Source organism: Amphiura filiformis, chromosome 11 (genome assembly GCF_039555335.1).
Source record: "Amphiura filiformis chromosome 11, Afil_fr2py, whole genome shotgun sequence".
In the NCBI taxonomy this organism is placed as follows: domain Eukaryota; kingdom Metazoa; phylum Echinodermata; class Ophiuroidea; order Amphilepidida; family Amphiuridae; genus Amphiura; species Amphiura filiformis.
This window is the reverse complement of record NC_092638.1, coordinates 21,467,405-21,481,043: the sequence shown is the minus strand read 5'-3', so window position 1 is coordinate 21,481,043 and position 13,639 is coordinate 21,467,405. Positions and strand designations below refer to the sequence as shown.

The 13,639-nt window shown below is 39.7% G+C and overlaps 1 protein-coding gene across 1 annotated transcript in view; it reads left to right on the top strand.

Annotated features, from left to right (window-relative positions):
* The window catches only part of LOC140164545 (uncharacterized), an 83,211-nt gene that overhangs the window by 54,599 nt on the left and 14,973 nt on the right, over positions 1–13,639 (top strand). Inside the window, exons 12-13 of the mRNA XM_072187850.1 lie at positions 10,197–10,268; positions 10,750–11,505. Of these exons, the coding sequence (XP_072043951.1) occupies positions 10,197–10,268; positions 10,750–11,505 (828 nt within the window). The remainder of the gene's footprint in view (positions 1–10,196; positions 10,269–10,749; positions 11,506–13,639) is intronic.

Genomic DNA, 13,639 nt, shown 5'->3' with positions numbered 1-13,639 from the left:
ATAGTATATGGTAGCCTGGTGTGCTGTATAGTTTTGTGTCACCTTATTTGCATATTTATTAATATTAATGAGCTTATTTGCATATTTTGCCTACATTTTCATTAATCCACGCTGCAGATTAAACGCAATAACCGATCAACTTCATTTTTATGTTTTCAGGGTTATTAGGAGTTAAGAAAGCCTAATAATGATAATATTGGATGGCTTATTTCGTATGATACCATAACATATGTGACCCCTCGGCACAACTGAGCCCGGATGTCGCCAGTGCCACTATTGAGATATGCTCCATCGAACTTAACAATAAACAATAGGAAACAAAGGATTTATTGACTGTTTTATTGATTTTTCACTACTTAAATGTCAAGTACTATATACATGATATACATCATTTTAAAGCTAATTTCAAGCAGAATATTTTGGTTGAATATCTCAAAAAGGATGATTGGCGACTTCAGGGCTTAGTTGTGCCGAGGGGTCACATATCGGATTTGTCATACAAATATCGAACTCGCCGTTGGCTCGTCCGATATTTTTATGACTCATCCGATATGTTATGGTATCATGCTCAGCCATCCAATATTATATCAAACTTGGTATGGTGATAGTATGCGGTGGCCTGATTTGTGGTATAGTTTTGTGTCATGTTATTTACATATTTATATTTGTATTTACAAACCTTTGTTATTTACAACCTTTGTGTGGGGCCACCTTAATTATGAACCGCATAATTCTAGTTGTTATTAATTGTTTGATGAAAAACAATAACTAAATGTTTGGAATGCATGAATAGAATTGAGGCTTGTCTTTGCCCGCAAATCTGTGAGTAATTGGTCAAGGGCCGGGCATAAACAATGTTAACCGGTGGTACCCTATTTTTTTTGTTATACCACACAGGAAAACAAAATGTCAAGAAGGGACAAAGTGTCATTGGCTTCTGGACCACCTTCAAGTTCAAAAACAAGAAAATCATCCAGAAAGGACCGTCCGGATAAAATGTGGCATATCGACAACTGTCTACTGAGATGATTGTGGAGAGTGTAAATACTGCAAGGATATGAAGAAGTATGGCGGTCCCGGGAAGTTGAGGCAAAGCTGCAAAATGAAGCGGTGCTCAAATGTAAGTAGCAATTATACAGGAATATTGTTGTGATAATTTCTTTAATCAAAATGTCAAAGGAAGAATTGTTGCATTCTTTTCACTGAGGTTGATCAAGTGACAGGTAAAAAGGCCAGGAAAAATGGCTATGCTCCTTGGAATTTCCTGTCAGCCATATGCCTGCACCCATATGCCTTATGCAATCAATGGCTTAGGCAATCATTCTAGCTCATTAAAATGCTGTATGCATTGGAGTTAAGGTCCGTTCATACCACACCGCAATTGCTTTGCATTGCCGCACTACATCCTTCTGAACCTTCTGAATGTTTAGTCAGCAGGGCGGTTTTCCGCAAGTCGCTAACTTGTGTGGGTTGCGCGCATTTAAATTGCAGGTGTGCCATCATTTTGTTTTAATGCTCTTCGTGCTAGCCATGCGCTTCAACGGAAAAAGTTGAAGTTTTGAAATATTTTCTCAAAATATCAAGAGCTATCTTAAGAACTACTGAACCAATACTAGGCTTGTTTGTACTCATTTTAATGCATTTTTCATGCTGATTCCAAATATGGTCATGAAAATTTACATTTCTGAAATTTTTGAATTAAAAAAAAAATGAAACATGTCGTCTGCAGTCGACACCCGTGTGAAGAGAGTTAAGTCTACATCAGTGTCATCATACTACAGTGTCTTTCTGTTTGCAGTCTACAGTGTCTTTCTGTTTGAAGTCAACAGTGTCTTTCTGCTTGAAGTCTACAGTGTCTTTCTGCCTGAAGTCTACAGTGTCTTTCTGCCTGAAGTCCACTATGTCTTTCTGCTTGAAGTCCATAGTGTATTTCTGCTTGAAGTCTACAGTGTCTTTCTGCTTGAAGTCTACAGTGTCTTTCTGCTTGAAATCCACAGTGTCTTTCTGCTTGAAGTCTACAGTGTCTTTCTGCTTGAAGTCCACAGAGTCTTTCTGTTTGAAGTCTACAGTGTCTTTCTGCTTGAAGTCCACAGTGTCTTTCTGCTTGAAATCCACAGTGTCTTTCTGCTTGATGTCTACAGTGTCTTTCTGTTTGAAGTTTACAGTGTCTTTCTGCTTGAAGTCTACAGTGTCTTTCTGCTTGAAGTCCACGGAGTCTTTCTGTTTGAAGTTTACAGTGTCTTTCTGCTTGAAGTCCACAGTGTCTTTCTGCTTGAAATCCACAGTGTCTTTCTGCTTGAAGTCTACAGTGTCTTAGAAGTCTACAGTGTCTTTCTTTGAAGTCTACAGTGTCTTGAAGAGTGTCTTTCTGCTTGAGTCTACAGTGTCTTTCTGCTTGAAGTCTGTCTTTCTGCTTGAAATCCACAGTGTCTTTCTGCTTGAAGTCTAAGTGTCTTGTCTTTCTGCTTGAAGGGTCTTTCTGCTTGAAGTCCACAGTCTTTCTGTTTGAAGTCTACAGTGTCTTTCTGCTTGAAGTCCACAGTGTCTTTCTGCTTGAAATCAACAGTGTCTTTCTGCTTGAAGTCCACAGAAGTCTTCTTTCTGCTTGAAGTCCAGTGTCTTTCTGCTTGAAGTCCACAGTGTCTTTCTGCTTGAAGTCTACAGTGTCTTTCTGCTTGAAGTCTACAGTGTCTTTCTGCTTGAAGTCTACAGTCTTTCTGCTTGAAGTCCAGTGTCTTTCTGCTTGAAGTCTACAGTGTCTTTCTGCTTGAGTGTCTTTCTGCTTGAAGTCTACAAGTCTACAGTGTCTTTCTGCTTGAAGTCCACAGTGTCTTTCTGCTTGAAGTCTACAGTGTCTTTCTGCTTGAAGTCTACAGTGTCTTTCTGCTTGAAGTCTACAGTGTCTTTCTGCTTGAAGTCTACAGTGTCTTGAAGTCCACAGTGTCTTTCTGCTTGACTTTCTGTCTTGAAGTCTACAGTGTCTTTCTGCTTGATGTCTACAGTGTCTTTCTGCTTGAAGTCCACAGTGTCTTTCTGCTTGAAGTCCACAGTGTCTTTCTGCTTGAAATCCACAGTGTCTTTCTGCTTGAAGTCTACAGTGTCTTAGAAGTCTACAGAGTCTTTCTGCTTGAAGTCTACAGTGTCTTGAAGTCCACAGTGTCTTTCTGCTTGAAGTCTACAGTGTCTTTCTGCTTGAAGTTCACAGTGTCTTTCTGCTTGAAATCCACAGTGTCTTTCTGCTTGAAGTCTACAGTGTCTTGATATCCACAGTGTCTTTCTGCTTGAGGTCTTCTTTCTGCTTGAAGTCCACAGTCTTTCTGTTTGAAGTCTACAGTGTCTTTCTGCTTGAAGTCCACAGTGTCTTTCTGCTTGAAGTCCACAGTGTCTTTCTGCTTGAAATCTACAGTGTCTTTCTGCTTGAAGCCTACAGTGTCTTGAAGTCCACAGTGTCTTTCTGCTTGAAGTCTACAGTGTCTGTCTGCTTGAAGTTCACAGTGTCTTTCTGCTTGAAATCCACAGTGTCTTTCTGCTTGAAGTCTACAGTGTCTTGATGTCCACAGTGTCTTTCTGCTTGAGGTCTACAGGGTCTTTCTGCTTGAAGTCCACAGTCTTTCTGTTTGAAGTCTACAGTGTCTTTCTGCTTGAAGTCCACAGTGTCTTTCTTGCTTGTCTTTCTGCTTGATAGTGTCTTTCTGCTTGAAGTCTACCGTGTCTTTCTGCCTGAAGTCCACAGTGTCTTTCTGCCTTTGAAGTCCACTATGTCTTTCTGCTTGAAGTCCATAGTGTCTTTCTGCTTGAAGTCCAGTGTCTTTCTGCTTGAAGTCTACAGTGTCTTTCTGCTTGAAATCCACAGTGTCTTTCTGCTTGATGTCTACAGTGTCTTTCTGCTTGAAGTCCACAGAGTCTTTCTGTTTGAAGTCTACAGTGTCTTTCTGCTTGAAGTCCACAGTGTCTTTCTGCTTGAAATCCACAGTGTCTTTCTGCTTGAAGTCTACAGTGTCTTGATGTCCACAGTGTCTTTCTGCTTGAGGTCTACAGGGTCTTTCTGCTTGAAGTCCACAGTCTTTCTGTTTGAAGTCTACAGTGTCTTTCTGCTTGAAGTCCACAGTGTCTTTCTGCTTGAAGTCCACAGTGTCTTTCTGCTTGAAATCTACAGTGTCTTTCTGCTTGAAGCCTACAGTGTCTTGAAGTCTACAGTGTCTTTCTGCTTGAAGTCCACAGTGTCTTTCTGCTTGAATTCTACAGTGTCTTTCTGCTTGAAGCCTACAGTGTCTTGAAGTCTACAGTGTCTTTCTGCTTGAAGTCCACAGTGTCTTTCTGCTTGAAATCTACAGTGTCTTTCTGCTTGAAATCAACAGTGTCTTTCTGCTTGAAGTCTACCGTGTCTTTCTGCCTGAAGTCCACAGTGTCTTTCTGCCTGAAGTCCACTATGTCTTTCTGCTTGAAGTCCATAGTGTATTTCTGCTTGAAGTCTACAGTGTCTTTCTGCTTGAAGTCCACAGTGTCTTTCTGCTTGAAATCTACAGTGTCTTTCTGCTTGAAATCAACAGTGTCTTTCTGCTTGAAGTCTACCGTGTCTTTCTGCCTGAAGTCCACAGTGTCTTTCTGCCTGAAGTCCACTATGTCTTTCTGCTTGAAGTCCATAGTGTCTTTCTGCTTGAAGTCCAGTGTCTTTCTGCTTGAAGTCTACAGTGTCTTTCTGCTTGAAATCCACAGTGTCTTTCTGCTTGATGTCTACAGTGTCTTTCTGCTTGAAGTCCACAGAGTCTTTCTGTTTGAAGTCTACAGTGTCTTTCTGCTTGAAGTCCACAGTGTCTTTCTGCTTGAAATCCACAGTGTCTTTCTGCTTGAAGTCTACAGTGTCTTAGAAGTCTACAGAGTCTTTCTGCTTGAAGTCTACAGTGTCTTGAAGTCCACAGTGTCTTTCTGCTTGAAGTCTACAGTGTCTTGACAGTGTCTTTCTGCTTGAAGTCCACAGTGTCTTTCTGCTTGAAATCCACAGTGTCTTTCTGCTTGAAATCCACAGTGTCTTTCTGCTTGAAGTCTACAGTGTCTTAGAAGTCTACAGAGTCTTTCTGCTTGAAGTCTACAGTGTCTTGAAGTCCACAGTGTCTTTCTGCTTGAAGTCTACAGTGTCTGTCTGCTTGAAGTTCACAGTGTCTTTCTGCTTGAAATCCACAGTGTCTTTCTGCTTGAAGTCTACAGTGTCTTGATGTCCACAGTGTCTTTCTGCTTGAGGTCTACAGGGTCTTTCTGCTTGAAGTCCACAGTCTTTCTGTTTGAAGTCTACAGTGTCTTTCTGCTTGAAGTCCACAGTGTATTTCTGCTTGAAGTCCACAGTGTCTTTCTGCTTGAAATCTACAGTGTCTTTCTGCTTGAAGTCCACAGTGTCTTTCTGCTTGAAATCAACAGTGTCTTTCTGCTTGAAGTCTACAGTGTCTTGATGTCCACAGTGTATTTCTGCTTGAGGTCTACAGGGTCTTTCTGCTTGAAGTCCACAGTCTTTCTGTTTGAAGTCTACAGTGTCTTTCTGCTTGAAGTCCACAGTGTCTTTCTGCTTGAAATCAACAGTGTCTTTCTGCTTGAAGTCTACCGTGTCTTTCTGCCTGAAGTCCACAGTGTCTTTCTGCCTGAAGTCCACTATGTCTTTCTGCTTGAAGTCCATAGTGTCTTTCTGCTTGAAGTCCAGTCAGGGGTAGCACTAGGTTTTAAAACCAGGGGTTCTCAGAACCCCTGAACCCCCTGAAAGTGTTAAAAATATGCACTCAAATCCTAAAATGAGGGGTTCTCTAATCTGTCAAGTATTGAATGTACCGTTTTAATATATCAGTATCAGATTTTGTGATTTTGGTTACAATGAAAAATGATGTGTTACCTGTACCATAGTTAAGCAAGAAAAAGCAAAAAACACAATCTCACGCTTTTCATGCCGCGATTCTCGCTATTAACCAACTATCGCACTTTTTAAGAAAGTTCCCAAGCAGTGTACTTTAATAAAAGTGTTCCTTTATGCCATAAAAGTTCGCCGAATTCCATAAAACGCAGTTCAACTTCGGCCATGTCGGCAAAGTGCAGAATTCAACACCATTGCAAGCACATGGAAGCTATGCTTTACTCAATAAAAATGACATTTCATTGCAAATGAGTTCAAGTTTAGGTCAAATATCATGATATTTACTGAATTCCTGGAGTATTTTGACTATAAAACATAATTCAAGGGCAAATTTTTGTCATTTTTTTCTTCTCGGACCGATATCATTAAATCAGTATTTCACCGATGACATATCTCTACACACCACCTGCCAAGCATTTCTTTCCGATCCTAGAATTAGAAATTACCAACTCACGTACGTGTCATCATTCAGTACTGCAATAACAGTGATTCTAGACAATATCGCAATCTGTGTAAATATGCCGACGGTGTGTATTTTATTTCTATTTTTAATTTATGTTACAATGCTACGTAGACTTCACTTGAACATTTATGTTACATTGCATTTTATGTTACATAATTTCTGGACGGGCCGTAAATATTGGAGATCGAAGCTTTTATTTTCTTTCACATGTTTTCATTTTTCTGCGCTGCATGAAAACCCCTGAACTGGTCCCGGAACTGGTATGCAAAAATGAATATATGCGCTCAAACTTCAAAATATGCGCTGTACGCGCAGAAACGCAGGTTAGCGCGACCCCTGAGTCCAGTGTCTTTCTGCTTGAAGTCTACAGTGTCTTTCTGCTTGAAATCCACAGTGTCTTTCTGCTTGAAGTCTACAGTGTCTTAGAAGTCTACAGAGTCTTTCTGCTTGAAGCCTACAGTGTCTTGAAGTCCACAGTGTCTTTCTGCTTGAAGTCTACAGTGTCTGTCTGCTTGAAGTTCACAGTGTCTTTCTGCTTGAAATCCACAGTGTCTTTCTGCTTGAAGTCTACAGTGTCTTGATGTCCACAGTGTCTTTCTGCTTGAGGTCTACAGGGTCTTTCTGCTTGAAGTCCACAGTCTTTCTGCTTGCTTTCTGTTTGAAGTCTACAGTGTCTTTCTGCTTGAAGTCCACAGTGTCTTTCTGCCTGAAGTCCACTATGTCTTTCTGCTTGAAGTCCATAGTGTCTTTCTGCTTGAAGTCCAGTGTCTTTCTGCTTGAAGTCTACAGTGTCTTTCTGCTTGAAATCCACAGTGTCTTTCTGCTTGATGTCTACAGTGTCTTTCTGCTTGAAGTCCACAGTGTCTTTCTGCTTGAAATCCACAGTGTCTTTCTGCTTGAAGTCTACAGTGTCTTGATGTCCACAGTGTCTTTCTGCTTGAGGTCTACAGGGTCTTTCTGCTTGAAGTCTACAGTGTCTTTCTGCTTGAAATCCACAGTGTCTTTTTGCTTGAAATCTACAGTGTCTTTCTGCTTGAAGTCCACAGTGTCTTTCTGCTTGAAATCCACAGTGTCTTTCTGCTTGAAGTCTACAGTGTCTTTCTGCTTGAAGTCCACAGTGTCTTTCTGCTTGAAATCCACAGTGTCTTTCTGCTTGAAGTCTACAGTGTCTTTCTGCTTGAAGTCCACAGTGTCTTTCTGCTTGAAATCTACAGTGTCTTTCTGCTTGAAGCCTACAGTGTCTTGAAGTCCACAGTGTCTTTCTGCTTGAAAACCACAGTGTCTTTCTGCTTGAAGTCCACAGTGTCTTTCTGCTTGAAATCCACAGTGTCTTTCTGCTTGAAGTCCACAGTGTCTTTCTGCTTGAAGTCCACAGTGTCTTTCTGCTTGAAATCTACAGTGTCTTTCTGCTTGAAGCCTACAGTGTCTTGAAGTCCACAGTGTCTTTTTGCTTGAAATCCACAGTGTCTTTCTGCTTGAATTCTACAGTGTCTTGAACTCTACAGTGTCTTTCTGTTTGAAGTCTAGTGTCTTGAAATCTACAGTGTCTTTCTGCTTGAATTCTACAGTGTCTTGAACTCTACAGTGTCTTTCTGTTTGAAGTCTAGTGTCTTGAAATCCACAGTGTCTTTCTGTTTGAAGTCTACAGTGTCTTTCTGCTTGAAGTCCACAGTGTCTTTCTGCTTGAAATCCACAGTGTCTTTCTGCTTGAAGTCCACAGTGTCTTTCTGCTTGAAGTCCACAGTGTCTTTCTGTTTGAAGTCCACAGTGTCTTTCTGTTTGAAGTCTACAGTGTCTTTCTGCTTGAAGTCCACAGTGTCTTTCTGCTTGAAATCTACAGTGTCTTTCTGCTTGAAGCCTACACTGTCTTGAAGTCTACAGTGTCATTCTGCTTGAATTCTACAGTGTCTTGAACTCTACAGTGTCTTTCTGTTTGAAGTCTAGTGTCTTGAAATCTACAGTGTCTTTCTGCTCGAAGTCTACAGTGTCTTTCTGCTTGAAATCCACAATGTCTTTCTGCTTGAATTCTACAGTGTCTTGAACTCTACAGTGTCTTTCTGTTTGAAGTCTAGTGTCTTGAAATCTACAGTGTCTTTCTGCTTGAATTCTACAGTGTCTTGAACTCTACAGTGTCTTTCTGTTTGAAGTCTAGTGTCTTGAAATCTACAGTGTCTTTCTGCTCGAAGTCTACAGTGTCTTTCTGCTTGAAATCCACAATGTCTTTCTGCTTGAATTCTACAGTGTCTTGAACTCTACAGTGTCTTTCTGTTTGAAGTCTAGTGTCTTGAAATCTACAGTGTCTTTCTGCTTGAATTCTACAGTGTCTTGAACTCTACAGTGTCTTTCTGTTTGAAGTCTAGTGTCTTGAAATCTACAGTGTCTTTCTGCTCGAAGTCTACAGTGTCTTTCTGCTTGAAATCCACAATGTCTTTCTGTCTTTCTGCTTGAAGTCTACAGTGTCTTGAAGTCTACAGTGTCTTTCTCTTTGAAGTCTACAGTGTCTTGAAGTCTACAGTGTCTTTCTGCTTGAAGTCTACAGTGTCTTTCTGCTTGAAGTCTACAATGTCTTTCTGCTTAAAGTCTACAGTGTCTTTCTGCTTGAAATCCACAGTGTCTTTCTGCTTAAAGTCTACAGTGTCTTTCTGCTTGAAATCCACAATGTCCTTCTGTCTTTCTGTCTTTCTGCTTGAAGTCTACAGTGTCTTTCTGCCTGAAGTCTACAGTGTCTTGAAGTCTACAGTGTCTTTCTGTTTGAAGTCTACAGTGTCTTTCTGTTTGAAGTCTACAGTGTCTTGAAGTCTACAGTGTCTTTCTGCTTGAAGTCTACAGTGTCTTGAAGTCTACAGTGTCTTTCTGTTTGAAGTCTACAGTGTCTTTCTGTTTGAAGTCTACAGTGTCTTTCTGTTTGAAGTCTACAGTGTCTTTCTGTTTGAAGTCTACAGTGTCTTGAAGTCTACAGTGTCTTTCTGCTTGAAGTCTACAGTGTCTTTCTGCTTGAAGTCTACAATGTCTTTCTGCTTAAAGTCTACAATGTCTTTCTGCTTAAAGTCAACAGTGTCTTTCTGCTTGAAGTCCACAGTGTCTTTCTGCTTGAAATCCAGTGTCTTTCTGCTTGAAGTCTACAGTGTCTTTCTGCTTGAAGTCCACTGTGTCTTTCTGTTTGAAGTCTACAGTGTCTTGAAGTCTACAGTGTCGTACCGCAAAATACTACATTTTAACTTGGAAATGTGTTGAGTTGCGGCAAAAAGTAATCGATATATAGACAAATCCAATTTCACGCATTCCTACACCTCAATAGCAGCCATAATTGGCCCCCCTTTGGCCTATTCCAGCTAAAATGTGAAATGATGTGGCCTTGGCGGGGATATTAAACTGCATTCTATCACCAGTGTTATACGTATAGTCAAAAGAATGATGAAAATTTACAACACAATACAATTAAACATTGATTTTTAAGCGGATTTAATCCACCCAATTGGGCAGTAACAACACCAGTTTTGTGTAGAAGGGACCCAGTAATGGCTGACTGAATTCTGACCATCACTTGGCTCGTTGCATTTGTCTATATCTGCAATGCACCGCACCGCAAAGCAATTGGGGCATTGTAATGATCAAGCAATATTAAATTTACATCAACATATCATATGATCCCGTGTGATAAATCCAGGCCCGTTAAGGATTTTTTTTTTGGGGTGCTGATTTTGAAAAAGTGGACCTTTTTTCCAGGGGGGGATTATTTTATGAATAAGCATTACTTAGTTGAATGCTGTAGCTGTTTGTATTATAAGTCTTTTATACTTTGTATTTCATGTTTTAAACTTAACATTTTCTTATTTAAAGTTGATGCCTAACAAGTGTAATAGTGGCCCCGGGAGGTTGAGGCAGAGCTGCAAAATGAAGCGGTGCTCAAATGTAAGTAACAATTATACAGTTATTTTCAAATGCATTTTTCTCAAATTGGATGTCAATTACAAAAATTAGCATAACATTTTTATTATTTGCACCATATTCATCAAATTCAGAGGATATGCTGTCAATTCAAAATAAAAATCTCAAAAAAAGTAACTAACCCCCCTTAAATAATGGCCATTATTCCAAAACGGGCGATTGTATTACAAATCTGTAAAATTCGTTGGAAGCAGAATTTAATTCTGCACATTTTGACAACAGGGCTGCCAGATCCATTATTGGCCAAGTCAGGGAGGTGGGTGGGGGAATTTCAAAATCCCAAATCGCCTTGACTAAAAATGACTACTTTGACCATAATTTTTTGGCGTCACTGTACATCCCCTCTCCCTTCCCTTGTCGGTGGTACTGGTACTCATGCCATACCATGTCTAACTCGGAAGCTTACAGGTTAAAATATTTTGGTTCAATTTAACTTTCTTTTCAGGGCACGATGGATTACCATAAGGAGGCCTTGCGCCATTTTTGTCGCATATGTGGCTCCAGACTGCAACTTGACAAGGATAAAAGGGCCAAGTCACTGAAGTCAGCAAGACCACCAAAGCCTTGTTCAAAATACATCCCAGAAATAAATGCAGCATTTAGTTTAGACTGCATGAATGATGAATGTGACATGCAACCATCACACATGTGTACGGCCTGCTACAGGATATGCATGAAGGTGAAGAAATCAAATGCGTACCATCATTTAACTAAACCAAAAGAGTGGCAACCACATGTGCGCACACACTGCCAATCATGCACTATGTTTACAGAGAGCAAGCATCCTAAGAAATCTTCAAATAAGAACAGATTTGCTCACCTGAGAAATCCACTTCCATTCAACCTACAAACTCCAAATATCTTCAAGTCAATAGTCGACTCCACTGCACTCCCCGTCACTGGAATGAATCATAATACTGAGGATCAGGAATTGGCTCAACTATTTGAGTGCGAAGTGTGCATGTCCGTTTTGAAAATGCCGGTGATGACCAAGTGTGAACACTTCTTTTGTGCAACTTGTTTAACCAAACTTTTCCAAAATCAACGATCCCACGAAATTGCATGTCCCACATGTAAACAGAAGATACGCTTTGTGGATATAAGGGAACCAACAACCTTATTTAAGCTGGCATATAAGAAACACAGAATAGCAGCTACCAAACCAATGGCACAACTGAAAAGTAATCCAGGAGCAAAGAAGGTGAATATCTATTTGATAAAATTATGAAATGTGACCCAACATGAGTAATAGGGCCCACCATTGCAAACACCATCTAAATACTAATCATGGAGAGTCTGTCCACATGCTATTGCGTGGGTGGCAGTGCGCTATCGCGGTGTGTCAACGGGCATGTTAGCGGAGTACCAACGGGCGCAGTGTGCGCATCGGAAAGCATTACAGTGTGACTTACAGGTGCATCTGATCAGACCAATATAGGCCTATTTTCAACACATATTTTAAAATATGGAACACATGCATAGGCGTATTTCAGCAGAACAGTACTATATCCGGGGTCCTCCAGAATGGTTAACACAAAAAAATCAGTTACTGGTAAGGCCTATAATTTGTTATATTTGGTCTTATTGCATTCACATTTCTACCGATTTGTTACGTACATGTAACAGCCTATATCCAGATACCAATTTCGGAGTAATTTCGGGGTCCTCCAATGTGGTTGCAGTACAGGGCTTGGAAGAGGCGAACGATGGGTACCGAAGTAAACATCACAGCTACAAAACAGAGTTGATTAAGTTGTGTTTATTATACAGGGGTGTGATTTTTCCGGTTTCGGATTTTGGGATTAAAAAAATCCGGATTTTCAAAAAAAAAAAAAAAAAAATAATTTTTTGTCGCTTTTGGAGTGGCCCTGGACCAAGAGCTAAATGCTTAACAGAGATGTCACATTTCCGGAATTTTCAGTTTCCAGATATGAGAAAATCTCTCAATTTAAAAATGAAAATTCCTTAGAACCCTGACTGGATGATTTATAGACACACTGTACTGTGCAAAAATGGTGATGCAATTTCTCATGTGTATGTGAATGATATGATACTGGAAGTATGTATTGACAGATAATAAATATAAAGTGAAGTATTTTAACAGTTTCTCATTTTTGCATTTTACCCCATGAAATTGCATCTCCAGTGGTGCTCAAGTGTGTATAAAACCCCTCTGGCTTCGGGGGGCTTCACCACCTCGACCCCCACCCGGGCGTTGCCCCTGGACCCCAGGGGCCCTTAAGCGGCCCCTGGACCCGCTCCGCTCCATAATTTCATTGCCTTGGTTTTTTTTTCAAAAGCACCAATCACACCCTTAAGTTGGGTCTTGATTATTGAGAGACGTATATCATACAGGTGTTAGGTAATTAGAAATAGGTCTATCACAAGAACCGCTCAAACCGAGAACTGCAAAATCTTTTATATAAGCACAAAATGTTTGAAGATCAAAATTGATTAGATTTTTCTCAGCAACATGACTATTAATCATTACTTTTGAACAAAATGTTCATTAATGCTGACTCAACTATTTAAGTATGATTTTCTCAATTTTATTATTTCATTCAATGCACATTATTTACTCATGCTATGTCACAAATCTTTTATATAAGCACAAAATGTTTGAAGATCAAAATTGATTAGATTTTTCTCAGCAACATGACTATTAATCATTACTTTTGAACAAAATGTTCATTAATGCTGACTCAACTATTTAAGTATGATTTTCTCAATTTTATTATTTCATTCAATGCACATTATTTACTCATGCTATGTCACAAATGTTAGTGAGTGCATTATATACTTGATATAAATGATTTTTTGGACAATATGTGACATATTCAAAAAATTCAATAGCCCAAATGCAAATATAGTACATTTATAACCTCATGAATATATGTGATGTGTGTGATGCAATCATATTTTATTAGTCGTAAACGCACAAATGCATATGGAGGTCATTTATATTAAATTGACCGCAAAGTGTGTAATTGTTCCAATTTTGCACAAATAACCTGCGTTTGCGTATCGTTTCTTAATGAGAAAAACAAGCATGAATAATCATGACGAGTAAGCCAGCATACCTTTAAATCGCGTATTAAATGGGCATGAAAACGGTAAAGGGAAGATACATTTTCAATAGCCTTGAAAATGTCTAATGTCTAAAAGTCTAATTTTCATTATATAAATTTGTAAAATGGTGGTAATGAATGCATCTGTTTTACGGTCATTGCATGAAATCTTCGGTTTGTGTTGGGCTTCGGTATTTTTCCTCTAGTCCTCGCGCTCCTCAGAAAATTAGCACAGCCCAAAACATACTCATCCGATTTCCTACAATT